Raw genomic sequence first — 17,722 nt, forward strand, 5'->3', positions numbered from 1 at the left:
TTACCATCACTCAACCGCGTCTGCTCTTCAGAAGGCCACTCATCAGCTGTACTTGAAAACAACGGAGAAACCAAAGCTCCGCCCTCCACCCATCACCGCACCCCAGAACCTCCCTACACTCTAAACAAGTGTAAAAAAGGGAGTAATCTGTCTTTCATCTAAAGCACGTTCCGATTTATAATATCCCATTTTTAATAGGGATTGCGCTAGAGGCCCGTGCGCTGTGCGATGTCAGTGCACGTTAAAGAACCCCTACAGCTGGTCGAAATTTCCGGAGCCTTCCACTACGGCGTCCCTCATAGCCTGAGTTGCTTTGGGACGTTAAACCCCAATAAACCAAGCCAAACCAAACCAAAGGATGGTTTACTCCCTTTTACTCCCATATAGGCGTACTCCTGTTTGGAATGGAATCGCTTGTACGCTCCAAATTAAAAATACAAAATGGCGACAGCCAACGTAAGTGACCGCAGAATGTCAGAATTCACCAGTGCCGTACCACAGATCTCTCTTTGGCGACTTCGGTGTCTATCACTTTCTCCCGATAGCAGGGTGTGCCCACGGATGCGAAGCGGAAGAAGCGGCCCGAGTTGTAGCAGCTGATGTACACGAACAGCAGGATGGACTCCGCTAGGAAGAAGTACAGCTCCAGGCCGACGCCAACCCCTGTCATCTGTAAAGGGTTCCAGCTCACGGGGAGTGTGCTGTTGACGGCTGCGGTTAAAGGTTGGGAAGTTTGTTAAGGCAGTGACTAGTAGTGTCCACACTTTTGTTTACTCTTGTGGTTCTGCGCATTAAATTAGACAAGTAACTGACAGTAGGTGAAATTTTAAGGCGAAGACCTTTAATGGCTCTTACTGTCGTCTGTTAACAAAGGGGGTCACACGCGTTTAACTCGGGAACTAAAAAAGATAGAAGAAAGAAAACCAATGGTTGCTTCAGATAGAGGAGGAAAAATGAACCTTGAAGCCAAGTTTAATGACTCTAGAGTAATTAGTTAATTATAGGCAAAAATCTCGAAATTGCATCGAAATAGCGCGGACGTCGATTTAACCACGAAAACGGTGTGACATCACTTTCACCGGGAGTCGTCACGGCACAGTGAAAATTATCACAGAACGGTCGTAAAAACGTCGTATTTGTTTAAAATTAGATGGAAAAATGTGTAATTAAGCGTAATTAACACTTAAATCTCCGGGAGATGTTTATTTGGGCATCGATATAGCCACGGGAGCGGTGGGACGTCACATCCACCGGAAGTCGTCACGGAATAGTGTCCTCGGCTTTCGCCTCTCAACACTTTAGTTGCCAAAGGTCCGCGCAACTTTTGCTTTCTATGGTTGCGCTTCGTGGCGTTTAAGCAATTAATTATCATGGGCCAAACATAGGGCTTGAAAAGTGATTCCCGTGCTAGAGAAGCAGTTGTCGCAGCGTTAATCTTGTTATAAATTTGCTTTTCTTGTACAAACATAAAACCTCGCGACAAATCTCACAACAGCATATTCTGTTGATAGAGCTGCGGAAGAAGTTGGTGCGTTTGTTGTAAACAGTAGAAAACAAAACACCGAAGAAAGGCATGATGTTAACAATGAAAAAAAAAAACATAAGAAATAGAGTAATCATGAGACAAAGTTAACACGTTGAACTGAGACAAAACATAACTGAAGTAGACATTTACGCAAACATCCCCTTGTTAGTAGAGCATATGACAGCCTTCGATGAACTAAATTCGAACAACTGAGCTACTTAGTAGAGGATCTGAAAAAAAAAAAACAGCCCAAAGAGCCGAAGGAAGAGTTAGTCTTTAAGGACGAATCGGTTCTTTCCTCGTCCTTTGTCTTTTTGAACTGTCTTTGGTTGGTTGGTTGGTTGGTTTATGAGGTTTAACGTCCCAAAGCGGCTAAGGCTATGAGAGACGCCGTAGTGGAGGGCTCCGGAAATTTCGGCCACCCGGGGTTCTTTTACGTGCACTGACATCGCACAGTACACAGGCCTCTAGAATTTCTCCTCCACAGAAATTCAACTGCCGCGGCCGGGATCGAACCCGCGTATTTCGGGTCAGCAGCCGAGCACCATAACCACTGAGCCTGGGAAAAGCTATCGAGCTGGGCATTAGAACAAGCATTTCGTAAGGCATGTCTTACTCGAGCAGCACATGTCGACGTGAGTCTTGAGCAGGCCGGCGAACAAGTCCTCCTGGTAGATCCACTCGTAGTCGGCGGTCTTTCGGCAGAAGGCCACCAGCGCGGTGGTGTTCTCGATCCGTCGGCGGGCGAGCGTGACGCAAGCCCTGCGCGACCAGTCGAGCGCAATCACCTTGATCACGGCCATGGGCATCGCGCACGGGGGCAGTACGGTGCACAGGAAGCCCACGTCGTGCCCCCGTCTGGCCAGGTACGCGGTCGCCTCCATGGACAGTGCGCCTGCGTAATGTATACGCGGGATCAATCGTCGGGGCCTTTAAGTGAACAGCACACTTTTGAAGCGAAAATTTCACTACGGGACCTAAGTCTTCAATCGCCGACCGTGTAAATTTGACCTTCAGCTGAGTTAGAGGTCAAACCATGAAAAAAGAGATGGCGTTGGTGGTGGAAAACGTTTATTTGCTCTAATTTACAATATTTTTTTTTGCAGCTTCAGATGGTGTCTTCCATCTTATCATCAGGGTCGGTTCCCCTAGTCCAGGGCTCCGCTGAGGGTAGCTGCCCTGCCTGCACGCCTTACTAGTCCTTGTTGGCCTTTCAGGATGTCGCTGGATAGCATCCTCTCCCACTGTTCCGAACTCGGGTTTTCTCTTATGGCTAGCTCGTGTATTTTCTGGCAAGCCCATGTGGTATGGTATGGGTTGGTTTGTCTCCACACCACGGGCACTCGCTCTTGTACTGCGTGGGGTAGATTTTACTTAGGATGAGAGAAAAAGAAATTCAATCAGCATCCATGACTAGGGAGTCGAACCCGTGGCTGCGCGAACAGATCTCCTTTAAGGGCCGCTCAGTGAGACCTTTATAGGCTATCGCCGCAGCCGACACGCTTCGTGTTAAACTGCACCACACTCTCGCGCTGTGCACTGGAGAGCGTCGTCTTCATCAACTTATGCATCTGCTCCGTACCGCGGCACTGTCTGCTCACTATCGTCTTCTGCGTAGCACAAACCCGTGCTTCCGCTCGGATTCGAATGTAGTAAGCATTCTGTGCAGTTTTTTTTAACTTCAGTCCCCAGGGGAAATGACGTCAAGAAGAAGATGGCCAAAATTCTAATTTCTTCTCCGCGTATTGATGCAAAGATCAACAGGAAGGTTCACAGATAGGCACAAGTCCGTGATCGCAAGGTAACCCAGTGAGAACGTACAAGCCGCTTCGTCCTTTATGTGCAGTGGTGAGCAGCCTTGTCTAGAGCGCTTGAGCAGTGCGCACTTGGTAACAAAAACCGAAATTAGAGAGCAGCCCCTCATTACAGGGCAAAGTTTTCGTGCCTGCTTTATTTACGAGGCTATCTGGCGCTACTTCCGTGCAAGCGTTGCAGCTGGACCCTAGAGGCTGCCACAAAATCTGGATTTGTTTGCAAGGAAGTGCACCGCCCGAGCGCTCTAGACAAGGCTGCTCACCACTGTACTATCAGGGACAGGTCTCCAGGACGCCGGAGCGGGAACCACTGCAGACATCTCAACTATTAGACAGTGGCTCGGGACCGCACTTGTGGAGGCAAAAGCCGGACTAATTTTCATCTTATGTGTGGTAGTAAAATGAGGTGGTGGTTGGCAGACATTGCTCCTATGCAGCTAGACAGCTTCTGACGCGTCCTGGAGACTTTTGTCCCCAGTGTCCTGAGTAGGCACTCACCCAAGGCGGCGAAGATGATCAGTGCTGTGACGTATGCTCTGCGTGTGCTGCGGGTGCAGTAGGCGATGAGGAGGGCGGAGAGGATGGCCAGTACGCCGAACGCCGTGAATACCATGAACATAGCCTCTGCGAGAAGAGACTGTCTTTGCACATTCGCCGTCCGTTAGACAAATCTACGGTCCACGTCTTCATCCGTTTACTCACCGCGAGATTTTAGCGCCCATACAGAGAGCGAAATTTACCGCGCATTTTTACTGTTCTCGTAACGTCTTCTTAAGAATTAGAGGACAAATGCACGTTTGGAAAGAGTACACAAGAAGGCAGGCCACCAAAATGTGCGCTGCTATTTTTCTTCTGTCTTCTTTTTGTGTTCGTTCTACACCACTTGTCTAAATCTGACTCACCAAAGCCCCTAAAAATTAATTCCCTTTATATACATCTCCTTGTTCCTTGTTCAATGCAAATGCATGTGTCATCATCACCATCATCAGCCTGACTACTCCCACTGCAGGGCAAAGGCCTCTCCCATGTCTCTCCAATTAACCCTGTCCTTCGGCAGTTGCGGCCACCGTATCCCCGCAAACTTCTTAATCTCATCCGCCCACCTAACTTTCTGCCGCTCCCTGCTACGCTTGCCTTCTCTTGAAATCCACTCCGTTACCCTTAAGGACCACCGGTTATCTTACCTTCGCACTGCATGCCCTGCCCTGGCCCACTTCTTCCTCTCAATTTCAACTAGGATGTCATTAACCCGTGCTTGTTCCCTCAGCCACTCCGCCCTCTTCCGATTTCTTAACGTTACACCTGTCATTTTCCTTTCCATAGCTCGCTGCGTTGTCCTTAACTTCAGCTGAACCCACTTTGTTAGCCTCCACGTTTCTGTCCCATAGGTGAGTACCAGTAAGATACGGGTGTTGTACACTTCTCTTCAGGGATATTGGTAAACTAACATTCATGATCTGAGAGAACCTGCCATATGCGCTCCACCCCATTCTTACTCTTCTATAGTTATTTCCCTCCCATGATGTGTAACTCACTGTAAATGGTGCGGCTGAGGCGGTAGAACAGCACGAACGCCACGGAGACGGGCATGGCGATCCAGACAAAGGAGGCCATGTCGAAGATGAGGTTGAGGAGGCAGTGCACCCATCCGGAGATGCCGGTCATGAGCTGCAGTTGCATGAATCCGCTGCTGCTCTCCGCACTGGGGAACGCCAGGAAGCCGCAGACGATCAGGGCGAAGCCCAGGGGGCCCATGAGTGCCCAGATATGCACCATATCGTGGATCATTGTGTCCACTGACCCCATGAGATCGTCCTGGAGGATATTTTCGACTTCGCTGCCCTGCAGGTAGCAGCGAGAAAATGCATTAGTTGCGTTATGTGTACAGCATATGCACAGAAACATCGAGCCATACCAGGCAAGAGGCAGCTGAAAGCACGTAAATAATAGCTTGGATTAGGTTAGGTTATCGAGACAAACCGGGCCAGAGGCAGCTGAAAGCAAGTAAATAATAGTTTGGGTTAGGTTATTGAGACAAACCGGGCCAGAGGCAGCTTAAAGCACATAAATAATGGTTTGGGTTAGGTTAAGTTATCAAGACAAATCAGGCCAGAGGCAACTTAAAGCACATAAATAATAGTTTGGGTTTGGTTAGGTTAGGTTATCGAGACAAACCGAGGCACAGGCAGCTGTAAGTACGTAAATAATAGTTTGCGTTAGGTTAGGTTAGGTTAGGTTACCATGCGAGCGATGATAAACCGATTTTGCCAGGCATTGAAAGAATGGACCGTTAACTTCAATATTTCCATAAGGGTGTCTTATGAAATACTCTAAATTTTTGTCCAGGAATGGTGGACATGTTTGCTGAAATAGATGAGAATAAACCAGCGCCATCCACGGCAGTGGTGGCAAGTGAAACGACAATACCAAACGACTGAACTCTGATGTGAGGTCTCCGTGCGTACCTTCGGAATGTGCACCAGCAACGATGTGTGGAAGCGAGCCCAGTAGCTGCCGGTCCTGTAGGCGAGCACAGCGCTGCTGACAAGGTCGAAGGCCAGGGGCTTGCTCATGATGGCGTAGGGATTGTACCAGGCCTCGAACCTGTTAGAGACGCACGGATGATCAACAACGGGGCAAAAAACAAGGCAGAGATCATGCATTTATCGTATGGCTTAAAGCGTATGAACGCCCCGCCGCGGTGGCTCAGTGGTTACAGCGCTCGGCTGCTGACCCGAAAGACGCGGGTTCGATCCCGGCCGCGGCGGCTGAATTTCGATGAAGGCGAAATTCCAGACGCCCGTGTACTGTGCGATGTCAGTGCACGTTCAAGAACCCCAGGTGGTCGAAATTTCCGGAGCCCTTCACTACTGCGTCCCTCATAGCCTGAGTTGCTTTGGGACGTTAAACCCCCATAAACCAATAAAGCGTATGAACGTTTCTTCCTAACCCCTAGTAGAGTGTCTGGTAAGTTTCAGTTGGCCTTAGATTTTTAATTTTTATGCTTAACCACTTATGCTTACTTACTACCAAAGGGCGAGAGTTTTAAGAACGCTTTACGAGGTAGCGTTTATTACATAGCCCTAACGATTTAAGATTATATGAGGTAAATAAGAACTTCACTGTACATCATTGACTCTTAAGCAACCCTGCATTAGGGCGCCACTCTCTTCGGGCTATGCTCGCTGACAAACTTTTCAATAAAAGCAAGAAAAAGGAGTGCTTAAAGCGTGCGGATTGTTGCAATAAATAACATGGCAAGACAATCAAGATTCACCTCCCTCCCCTTCCTGACACGCATCCCCTCTCACACCACTTTCCTTCCCCACCCCCGGGGCCCTCCTCCTCGGAGCGAAGGCCCTATTTAATCCCTGCCAATGATGAACGCTTTGCCCCGACGAAGACAAGTCCCCTTGTCGAAACGTTGGCTCAAGCAACCTGAGGTTTTCCCCTCCCTTGTTCATTTTGTGATCGCCAAGGACCATCTACCACACCCTCTCTCTACCATGGCAAGACAAGGACAGCCTAGGGGGAATTCGGTATAGCTGTCTTTATTTCCCATTGACAAAGGTATGACATAAGATGTAGGCTAAATTGTATGGATCCTATGGACGGAGTTATCGCTTTTGTGATTACAGTGGACAACGCAACACTTCTTTCCAAATGCTTCGAACAGACTAGCATCTCTTTTGGATTTGAGAGCAGACAGATGCATGGTCGAATTGTATCGCTTCTCCATTTCCTTATAGACAACACATGGGCCTCATGAATGGTGATCGATCCTGCAACTTAGCATTGACGTAGTGTTTAGCGCTTAAATTCGCTGAATGCACTGCCGCAGCGACCACTTAGAGCTATCGAAGAGTGAACTCACGTTTCGCCCCTGAACACGGCGCCGAGGACGTAGTGACTCGTGTATTTAATGTAGTCCTGCAGAGCTTCCAGCAGCAGAGTGTCTTCGGCGGTGCCGTTGTAGCGGTGGAGCACGGCCTTTTCCTCTTTCACCTGCGCCCAGAAAGTATTCCTGGGTCGGTACTTGGAAACCATCGAAAGAACTCCAAAAACGAAAGGCTTTCAATGGTTTATGAGGACTCGCGACTGGGAAACACCCTAAAAGGACACCTTGAACATGCAGCGCTGACAGACGAGGGACGAAGGAGAGACGAGACACACAGGGCGCTAACTCGTCTTGTTTCTCCTTCGTCTCTCGTCTTTCAGCGCTGCATGTTCAGGATGTCAAACCAACTTGCCCAGCAACACACCCTGATAAAAGGACAGAGAGAAAAAATTGACGATAGCCTGAATTGACAGCTTAACGCATTCTAATAAGACACTGATTAAAAACGGAGCTTTTCAATAAAGGTTTTCCGTTAAGGCATCTCAAAAACCGGCTGTTTTCGCAGGTAAACTACGGTGGCACGAAGATATTCTATTAGAGCGAGTCCTTGAGGCTAGACGACGCCACCATCGAAAGACACGGGTTCGATTCCGGCCGCGGTGGTCGAACTTCGATGCAGGCGAAATGCTCGAGTCCCGTGTACTGTGCGTTGTAAGTGCACGTGAAAGAAACCCCAGGTCGCCGAATTTTCCGAAGCCCTTCACTACGGCGTCCCTCATAGCCTGAGTCGCTTTTGGACGTTAAAGGGTCAGTCTACTCACCGAGATGAGTATATAAATAATGGCATATTCTGGTAGTTGGCACCCTATAACATCAATAACGAGGGATCTGCGCCCGGTTTAGGCGGGAATTTATATTTTATTTCGGCGTTAAAAGTCGCGTAAAAATGCATGGTGGCGACCCCAAACGTTCATTTTGTTCAAGAAAGTGGTAGTTTTTTTTTGTAGAAGCATAAGTGAATATACTACGCACAATTTGTATGCCCCAATGTCAGAGAAATGCACGTTTTGTTCTAGTAAACTGTAGAAGGCGTACCGCTCGCTTTTTCTTTAAGCCACATGAAATTTATAGTTACACGTACGCAAAACGCAGGCACATTCCCACTTTTAGTTCAGCGTATGCTAGCAGAGACGCAAAAATAAACTCAGCCTATAGTGGCGCCATCTGGTCGTCAGGACGGGAACCATTGCTGTAAACAAACCGACTCTCCACTTAGGCCTAGGAGCGGCAGAATCGTCACTCTAATTATTAAAATAGAGCAAATTTATCTCTTATATGTTTTCTTATAGGCGAGATGAGACGAAGCGAAAGACAGGCGCCCCATTTATGACCAGTGAACTTACTGAAAAAGGCAGCAACACCGATAATTCAGTCCGAAGCGAGAGGTCCGGCTTCGACGGGCGCCGCCATGTTTGTCGCCCCGCGGCGGAAATCCAGATGGTTGCCAGATGAGACTACCATCTCTTACAGATGTGTTCCCACATCAATAAATTCTATTTTAAAATGTTCTACCGCACTTCTTGGCACCACACCTGGCTAAACGGTAACTTGAGTAAAGAGCTATCGGTTGCCGCAAAGAAAATATGGTCGATAAAATTCAGTAGACTGACCCTCTAAAACCCCCCTAAACCAAACCAAACTAATTCTATCGAATGATCCGCACGCCCGCAGTCAAGTGCAGATATCTGAAAAAGGCTGACGTATCTAGTGCTTCGTGAGTGTCATGCAAGTATTTTATTGCGAAAGCAATACTATTCGCACTTTCAAGCCCTCGCGTGACCCGGCCGCAGTTACGTTTGACCTTTAGCGGAGTGAATATGGGCGACCAACTCGCTCCTTCAGATAGCCCGGCTGCAGTTACACCGCGCCGCACACCTGTGGCGCTACTACCGCTGTGACGTCATACCTGCTGTAGATTATGGGCGACCAACTCGCTCCTTCAGAGAGCCCGGCTGCAGTTACGGTGTGTGTTTGCCGCGCTGCGCACCTGTGGCGCTACTGCCGCTGTGACGTCATACGTGCTGTAAATTATCTTTTCTTTCAGTCGCAACAACCTAAAAAAAATATAAAAAAATACCGAAGACGCTTTGAGTCGTCGCGCAGCAGCGGCCGGTAGCCACGCGTGACCTGTAGACACGGCACACCGCGTTCCTTCAGTTGGAGGCGCTGCGCTTTTGCTTTCGCAACTTACTAGGCTTAACCAAAGCTAAGACCCCGCCAATTTTTTTTTCACGTCATGGAATTAGTCGCACCAGAAACTCGTAGTACGGACTGATGCCCAGCCTGGCCTTGGCGTCGTCGTCGAGGAAAACGTCGTGGTTCCTGTACAGCACATTCAGCGACACCGGCACGTGGATCATGGAGGCGGCCCTGATTGGGCGCCGCGGTGGCTGGCCGGACAGGCTCAGCCGCAGGAGGCCCACCACCAGGACGAAGATGGGCAGCACGCGGCGCAGCACCACCACCTGCCACAGGGTCCGCATGTACAGCACGCGCTCCATGAGGTAGACCCGCGCGCGGCCGCACGCCGTCGTCCCTTCACCGCGGCTGCTCAGCAGGGTAGACAGGTTACCAGCTGCGATCGAATAAAGGCCCACTCACTAACAGAAGCGCCGACTCTAGACACAAATACGCCTATGTGGGAGCAAATGAGGAGTAAGCGCACTCCTTTTTATGAAAGGGAATGCGCTTACTCCCTGTTATGAAAGGGAGTAAGCTACTCCCATTACTCCTTTTTACTTACTCCCTTTTGGGAAAGGAAGTGTGCTTACTCCCTTTTATGAAAGGGAGTGTGCTTACTCCCTGTTCTGAAAGGGAGTAAGCTACTCCCTTTACTCCTTTTTACTTACTCCCTTTTGTGAAAGGAAGTGTGCTTACTCCCTTTTATGAAAAGGAATGCACTTACTCCCTGTTATGAAAGGGAGTAAGCTACTCCCTTTACTACTTTTTACTTACTCCCTTTAAAGGAAGTGTGCTTACTCCCTTTTTTGAAAGGGAGTGTGCTTCCTCCCTTATATAAAAGGGAGTGTGTACTCCCTTTACTCCTTTTTACTTACTCCCTTTTGTGAAAGAAAATGTGCTTACTCCCTTTTATGAAAGGGAGTAAGCTACTCCGTTTGCTGCTTTTTACTTCCCCCTTTTTGTAAAAGGGGGTGTGCTTACTCCATTTTATGAAAATGAGCAAGCTACTTCCTTTACACCTTTTTACTTACTCTCTTTTGTGAAAGAGTGCGCTAGAGGACAGCTTACTCCCTTTTTACTCCTTTCCGTTGGCCGCCGCGGTAGCTCAGTGGTTATGGCACTCGGCTGCTGACCCGAAAGGCGCGGGTTCGGCCCGGGCCGCTGAGGTCGAATTTCGATGGAGGCGAAATTCTGCACGTTAAAGAACCCCAGGTGGTCGAAATTTCCGGAGCCCTCCACTACGGCGTCCCGCAGAGCCTCAGTCGATTTCAGACGATCAAACCTCTATAAACCAGAAGCGCTCGTTGTGAACCGGGTAAGCGACTTTCCTTACGTGAATACACTGACTCCAGAGCGAAAGGAGATCTTTATGCAGTTCCTTGCGCTGTGCACACAGCGCTGATGTAGAAGTGATGCACTTACGAAGTTGCTGCCCCGCCGAGTCCATCTCTTTCAGTGACGCAGTGGCCAAGGTCATCCTGCAAGTGCAAAGGTGCGTTTGTTTTGTCCCACAATTGGTTAGAACTGGACAGAAAATATATGTTTTCCGAAGAGCCTTTCTGACGTGATTCCTAGGTTCGAAGCAAAAGCATAAGCTAAGAATTTCTAAACCTGTGCCTTTGATCTGAAACACCCATCTCGAGTTCCCTGACCAGGGTTCGAAACCGACTGCGGCTGCCGCGTTTCGATGGAGGCGAAACGCACGAGGCGCCCGTGTGCTGTGCGATGTCAGTGCACGTTAAAGATCCCCAGGTGGTCGAAATTATTCCGGAGACCTCCACTACGGCACCTCTTTCTCTCTTTCTTGTTTCCCTCCTTATTTCGTACCTTCCCACACGGCGCGGTCGAGGCGTCCACCGTAAATTACTGTGCTATTTATGTTCCTGAAAACCAATCTTTGTGGGCCCCTGTTGCGAGGTAACTGTGCATGGTACGTGACGATAAGTGATAACCGTACGGGGATCAACGGGGTCATGTGGCATCAACAGTGTCCGCTAGCTGCGGTCAAGTGGTCCGAGAAGATGAAGCACCCGTGGTGCCGAAGCCAAGGAGAGGCACACATACTCGTATCACTGTGCCTTCTTCGCAGCAGGTGGTGAGTTCGACTCTGCTTACAGGCCGGGTACCCACCGGTTTTCTCAAAATGGGTACGATCTATGTCCCGGCCTCGTGCTCGGCTTTCTAGGGTTGCAGTGCTTGAGAAAGGAACGTGCTTCTTCAAATCCCGTCACTGTGGACCTTGAAAGGAGACACAGCGAATGATAACTTCGCAACATTTTTCTTTTTTCGCTTCGCAGCAGAGACGGGCAAGTACTCTGAGGTGCCTTGTTGCTACGGTTCCTTTCCTGCTTTTGCAGCGTCAGCGATTTTGCAAGAAACACCTTCGGCGTTGCATGGCTCGCTTAAAATGACTCATTTACATGCAAGAAACCTGTACAGACTGTTCACAAGCAGTCTTTTAACTGTCTATAGACACTGTTGATATTATTTTAAAGGGAAACAAAACCCACTCTAGCTCAGACGTTCAGAGAGAGCGCTATACAGGCAAACTGAGAAAGGGACTCTGAGATCGCAGAGTTGGGCTTGTTGGTGGATTTGCTCAGGAAAAGGCATGGTCACAGCGCGAAGAGCCGAGGATGAAAGTCGAGAAGACACCAGGTACTCTGGTGGTGTAGACATCGACACCACAGACCATTGTTCGCGTGTTCTGCCCGTCCTTCGTCTTCGTCTCATAGCGCCGTCGCCATGCCTCGTCGTGCAGAGAAGTGAACGCTCTCGTTTATGACACGTTCGGGATCATAGAATGGGGACAGGTGTGACCATCATGAGCTCGGGAAAATGTTTTCTCTGGAAGGAGGTCTCGAGGCCCAAGAATCAGTCTCGGTTCTTCATCTCGCGAAAGTTGGTTTAACATAGCCCGAAATGAGCTTTTAACACATGCAGACAGGCTTTGCATGGGTTGGACTCTAGAATATTACTGGCTTCAACCTGTGCACAACGGGGGTTACCTTGATAACAATCGAGTTTGATGCTGACACAAATAGCGATATGCACTGGTATGGTACGCGGGATTAAGCGTTGTAAATCTGCAGAAAGCAGCAAGACACAGTCGTGAAGGTCTCCGGATTAGTTCAGACCACCTGCGCCGAGCTTGTTCAACAACCTGTTTCGCAATTTCAGCGAGGCAAGATCCGTTCAGTAAAAAAAATGTCGCTGTCTTCAAAAGCGCAGAATGTATTTATAGTGACGTATAGCCTATAGGTAAGACAGGACGAGAGGTTATTTGTTTTATCAGTCAAAATAGAGGTGGACCTACATGCCCTCAAGCGATAAAATACATGGTCTTTGTCTTGCATATATGGCAGGATGCTGGGCTAGTTGGTGTTTAGATGAAAACACGTACTTTTACCATCAGGCGTCTTAAACTAGTTAATATACCACCATCTCCTGCTTCTCTTTACACTTTTTGCAGCTTAGTTGTAGGTTAATTTCTGAAAAAAAAAACTGGTCTTACTTGAGGTAGATGTCCTTGAGGGTAGACACGGTGAGTCCTATGGATTTGATCCCGAGTTCCTGGCTGCGTGACTCCAGGTCCCGGAACATGCGATCGAAGCCCTGCGTCAGTACCGTGTGCAGCGCTATTACGGTCACCGTGGACGAATCACTGAGGATCTGCGCCTCCGGGGCGAACCTCTTCACAAAGTACAGTACATTCCGATGCTGGAACGGCACCGAGAGGCTCTTCGTCAGGCTAATCTTGTAGCCGACCCCTGCATGGGATGGAACAAGTTGGCAGTGCTCAGTCCACACACTGGGACACAAGTCTTGTGTCGTTGACACCTTGTGTCTTGGACACAAGGTGTGTGGCGCACTTACTGCAGTCTTAAAGATCTTAATCTTTGTGATAGGAGTAGATACGTATACTCTTTCCAACACCTTTCACATTTTGAGGACACTTCAAATCCTCCACTACAATTCCCAGAGCAAACCATGCGTCCTGAAGACTTTTGAATGAGTCTAAGAGGTTTTCAGCTGACTTCATCGTTTTCAGTCACACATTTGTACACTGCGCTGGTTACATTATGCCGAACGCTCAAGAGCGGCATGAGTGACATCTGGTAGCAAATGTTACGCTGCAGAGATTAACCTTTCGCGCTAGTGCAGCGCATAAGACTTAAAAGTCACATGAGTACCTCGCTTTTCAGCGGCGATTACACCAAGATAATTTCTTTTTCTTCAGTCGGAGCTGCTCAGGGTAACCTGCATAGTAGTTTTCAGACTAGACACCTTTGACTGAAAGGTTGGTTGACTCCTCCTACCGTCTGCGGCCAGTTAAAAAAAAAAGGCGGGAGCCGAGACGTTTAATTTCATTTTAAGTTATGGAAATCGGCCGCGCAAGAGAATAATTCGAAGTTTCTAAACGCTCGGAATGTGTAGATCGAGTTCCCGCGGTACAAAGACGAGTTCAGATCCTTCTTTAGTGCACCTTTAAAAACAACCACACGCCGCTGCCGTGCTCGATCGGCTTGTCTGTTGGAGTGAAAGTTGAATCTATGAATTGCAGCATCCGCCTTTTTGATCAAGGTCAAGGGGTTGCCGAAAGGCACATGTTGGGTTATGCACAGACTTACATGAAGGAGAGACAACCAATAAGTAGCGGTGGCTCCGTTCCGGCATGAGAAATTGAACCAACTAGAAGCGAAATGGTCGAAAAAACTTGAGGGGTCACTTAAACCCCGTCCTGAGGGTGTGACGCAATAGCGTACTGGGTTAATTCCCATGTATGCACAAGGCCATCCTCTACTTCAAGTTCATAGATCCGTAGCAGTCCTCATACCACTCCCGGCACAGTGGTGCAGCGGTTAAGCGATGCGCCACTGTCCTGCGATGGCAGGTGCTCCCAGCGGTGGGCCTTGTGGGGCCCAGGCTGCTCTTCCCGAGCGGCCAATCATTAACTGAACTGCCACCTGCGACGGTGGACAGTGCAGTTCAGTTAATGATTGGCCGCTCAGGAAGAGCAGCCACTGCCCTGCGATGGCAGGTGCTCCCAGTGGTGGGCCTTGTGGGGCCCAGGCTGCTCTTCCCGAGCGGTCAATCATTAACTGAACTGCCACCTGCGACGGTGGACAGTGCAGTTCAGTTAATGATTGGCCGCTCGGGAAGAGCAGCCACTGCCCTGCGATGGCAGGTGCTCCCAGTGGTGGGCCTTGTGGGGCCCAGGCTGCTCTTCCCGAGCGGTCAATCATTAACTGAACTGCCACCTGCGACGGTGGACAGTTTACTGACTATCCGGTGGGCAGGTTGTGATGACGCTGATGAGCCGAGTAACCGACGCGCAGTTCGAATTTTCGTCGTTGGAACCGACCTTACTATGAATTTAGGATTGTTTTATTGACAAATGGAGCCCTATGCATCCCGGAACGAGAGGGTACCGGCACGTGGCGTGTACAACCCGTGACTAGGCCTAAAGTGCCTTAGACCGCGGTCGGCTCGGCCTGTACGCTGACCACCTCCCCCAAATTTCAGATGGTCATTCTCCCCCTAAATTGTCGGATAAACGAAGCTACGGGTTAAGAAATTCGTCTAAAGCACTCATTGGCCACAAATCTCACTCGGTGGCGGTTGCTTAACACTGCAGCCTCCTATAGCACGATCATCGTCCTAGATGGCAGCAAGGTCCGTACCCTCGGCGAGGAAACCGTGGTCTATATGCGTTACCCGCGATACATTAGTGGTGCGGGAGAGTCCCAACCTAGGGGCTCAATCTACTCTGTCTATATGCGTGTGTATATGTGTGGGCGTACGCTATGCGTATGTGTGCGTGTGTGTCTAAAGAATCTGGCACTAATCCAAGCGGTCAAGCTTGTGTAAATGGGCAGACCCGGGTTAGCGGATCCCAGCGGATTGGGCAATTTCTGTGCACTCTCCTCGCCTAGAAAACGCTCCTTCGGAACACCCTGCGCTGTACGCCAAGCACCCGCAAAATTCTACGAAAATTAGTTACACGAAGGCCCAGGTTGGGCTGCGTACAACGCCTCTTGCCATGAGAATAGTTCCCTTATATGCGGCAATGTACCGCCTTTGTCAAAAGTAACCAGGCTGCATGGTTTGCTTCTAGCTTGTATAGTGGAGCCCTTGTGACTTTCCTAAACATCAAAAGTTGTTGTAACGTAAGAAGACCCTCAGTCCTTACCTTCAATGACCGTTTCAGCTTCAGGGAAGACTGTAAAGGCTCCAAAGTACGAGCTAGAAGAAAACCATGCAGCCTGGTTAATTTTGACAAAGAGTGTACATACTTAGTTGGGATTTAGCGTCTGTGAGGCGTTAATTATGTCAACTGCCAAAGTAAAAAGGCTTAGCATCTATCTTATGATGGTAGTGATGATGGAGCTGTTTGAAGTGTGATTTCGGTGTTGAATCCTATTCTAACGGTCGGGCTATTTCGGGACTAAACTTTCATGTAAAAAAACATTGAGGTTTTAATCGAGCAAATGCCGTATTTCGTTTATGGTTCGTGTAGCTTAGAGGATGCGCGGAGTAACCCGCGATTATAAGTCATCGCTCCCTCATTTCAGGCAAAGTTGTCCATGACTGTACTCAGAACAGCCCAATACAGCGTGCTGTTAAATTTTATGACTGTACTCGTGACGGTCCTCTTTATCCCCTCAGGAGCTACAACGCCAAAGCTCTCGAACAAGCATTTTAGAGCGAAAACTCTACTTTTCGCACAACTCTCAAGGTCAAATTTGGTGCGCGTTTGACCTTGAGCCGGAGGAGCGGAGGTGTGGCAAGTGGCGTCATACCACGTGACTCGCTGTGGACAGGCCCGCAGCTGCGCTTGCCTGGAACCTTGCGGCTGCTGTACCACGTGACCAGCGGGGGCATAACAGCTGCTTCGCTGACGCTCGGTGGCTCAGTCACGTCATGGATAAGTCGCGCGCCAGGCGGACTTCGGCGCCTAACCATGCGTAACCACGCTTAACAGAGCTTTCGCTCCTTATCACTAGGTTTAATAAGCGCTGAACCTCTGTTAGTTTTTTTTTGTACCCTTCATGATCTTACCGTACAAGTTCTTGAGGTGGGCCGGCGACGCGTTGCACACCACAATGCCTGCGCTGAGGGCGATTACGCGATCCGCGACGACATCCGCCTCGGTCATGTTGTGCGTTGAGAAGAGGAGACCGCAGTGGCGTCGCACCCGAAGCAGAATCTCCCAGACAGCCCGTGCATCCAAGAGCTCCAGGGAGGCCGTCGGCTCGTCGAGGATGACGAGCTAAACAGAGGAAGAAAAGAAGCGGCTGTGTGTGTTCTTGGAGTCCTGATGAGAAACATATCTTTACGGGTTCTTAAAAACCACACACCTTTTCGCCTCATTAACAAAGCTCTCTGCTCGTTCGCAAGACCCATCGAAATTATGAGCCAGTATTGGCAGGCGCTCTTACATGAAAGGAAGAGAGAAAGCGAGCACAAGCTCATCGTGAAAATGTTTACAGAAACATACGCAACAATTCTGGACAGAAGCAGTCTTGAGCGAGAAACCGTTTACGAAAGCACTTTTTTCGTTTAATGTCCGATTCCACTATAACAATAAATATATCCGCAGATCACACGACGGCAGTCTTGTATTTTTTTTTCTATTAACATTATTGCTGTCGTGAAAAGCGTTCCCCATTGGTTTTCTATGGCAACTGTTCGATAAGATCGATGGAAAGAAAGATTTTGCTGCGTATCAGAAGAATGGATCATTACCTTCAATATTTCCTAACTTGTTAATCTTACCACTTTCCAATTTCCAAAATTTTTTGACCCGAGAACGTTGGACATGTGAGACATTTGATTCCTTTCCCTTGCACCGTTTGTTCCTGGAGCAACGCAATCAATGAAGTGTCAGCCTTGGTGTCATATACTTACGCTGCAACAGGCAACATGGTTATTTTACAGCCATATACGCATCCACCGACACAGAGATGGACCTTACGGGGCGGCATCCTAAGTGATGCAAGCACCCGGGCATGTCGCTATAGCCTCCAGCATACTACTGAAGCTAATATCTGCGCAAAAATATTAAAAGGAACGATGCTTAGAGGTGACCAGGGTGCTTTAAATATGAGAAGGACACTTCATTAGAAGCGCACAAAGTAAAAACTTGCAGCCCTTCATTCACCTTCCCTGTGAGCCGTAGACGGCTGGTATCAGGAAGCATGCTATTATCCATGGTATTATCAAGCCGAAGGTATTATCAAACATGTAGTAGTTGCTCTGGAGTAACTAAGCACGCAGCTGTGGCCGTTCAACGTGCACAAA

The 17,722-nt window shown here is 48.9% G+C and overlaps 1 protein-coding gene across 1 annotated transcript; it reads right to left on the reverse strand.

The window, feature by feature from the left end:
- Positions 1-481: 481 nt before the first annotated feature.
- On the reverse strand, positions 482-16,677 carry LOC149366494 (ABC transporter A family member 2-like). The gene is made up of 10 exons (XM_089571070.1): positions 16,481-16,677; positions 12,933-13,188; positions 10,841-10,896; positions 9,490-9,812; positions 7,214-7,344; positions 5,805-5,943; positions 4,875-5,181; positions 3,838-3,963; positions 2,142-2,420; positions 482-711 (listed from the first exon to the last, which is right to left on the reverse strand). The coding sequence occupies exons 1-10, from the start codon at positions 16,575-16,577 to the stop codon at positions 482-484; spliced, it is 1,944 nt and encodes a 647-aa protein (XP_089427196.1). The 5' UTR covers positions 16,578-16,677.
- Between the last annotated feature and the right edge of the window lie 1,045 nt (positions 16,678-17,722).

The sequence above is a fragment of the Amblyomma mixtum genome, chromosome 1 (genome assembly GCF_055824585.1).
Source record: "Amblyomma mixtum isolate Tamu chromosome 1, ASM5582458v1, whole genome shotgun sequence".
Classification (NCBI taxonomy): domain Eukaryota; kingdom Metazoa; phylum Arthropoda; class Arachnida; order Ixodida; family Ixodidae; genus Amblyomma; species Amblyomma mixtum.

Excerpts from the sequence above, each read along its gene's own strand:
- LOC149366494 (XM_089571070.1), bottom strand. The coding sequence starts at position 16,577 with ATGACCGAGGCGGATGTCGTCGCGGATCGCGTAATCGCCCTCAGCGCA. Across the intron at positions 10,897-12,932 it reads CTCAAGGACATCTACCTCAA|GATGACCTTGGCCACTGCGT; the intron begins GTAAGACCAGTT and ends TTGCACTTGCAG. Across the intron at positions 2,421-3,837 it reads GATCATCTTCGCCGCCTTGG|GCGCACTGTCCATGGAGGCG; the intron begins GTGAGTGCCTAC and ends TACATTACGCAG.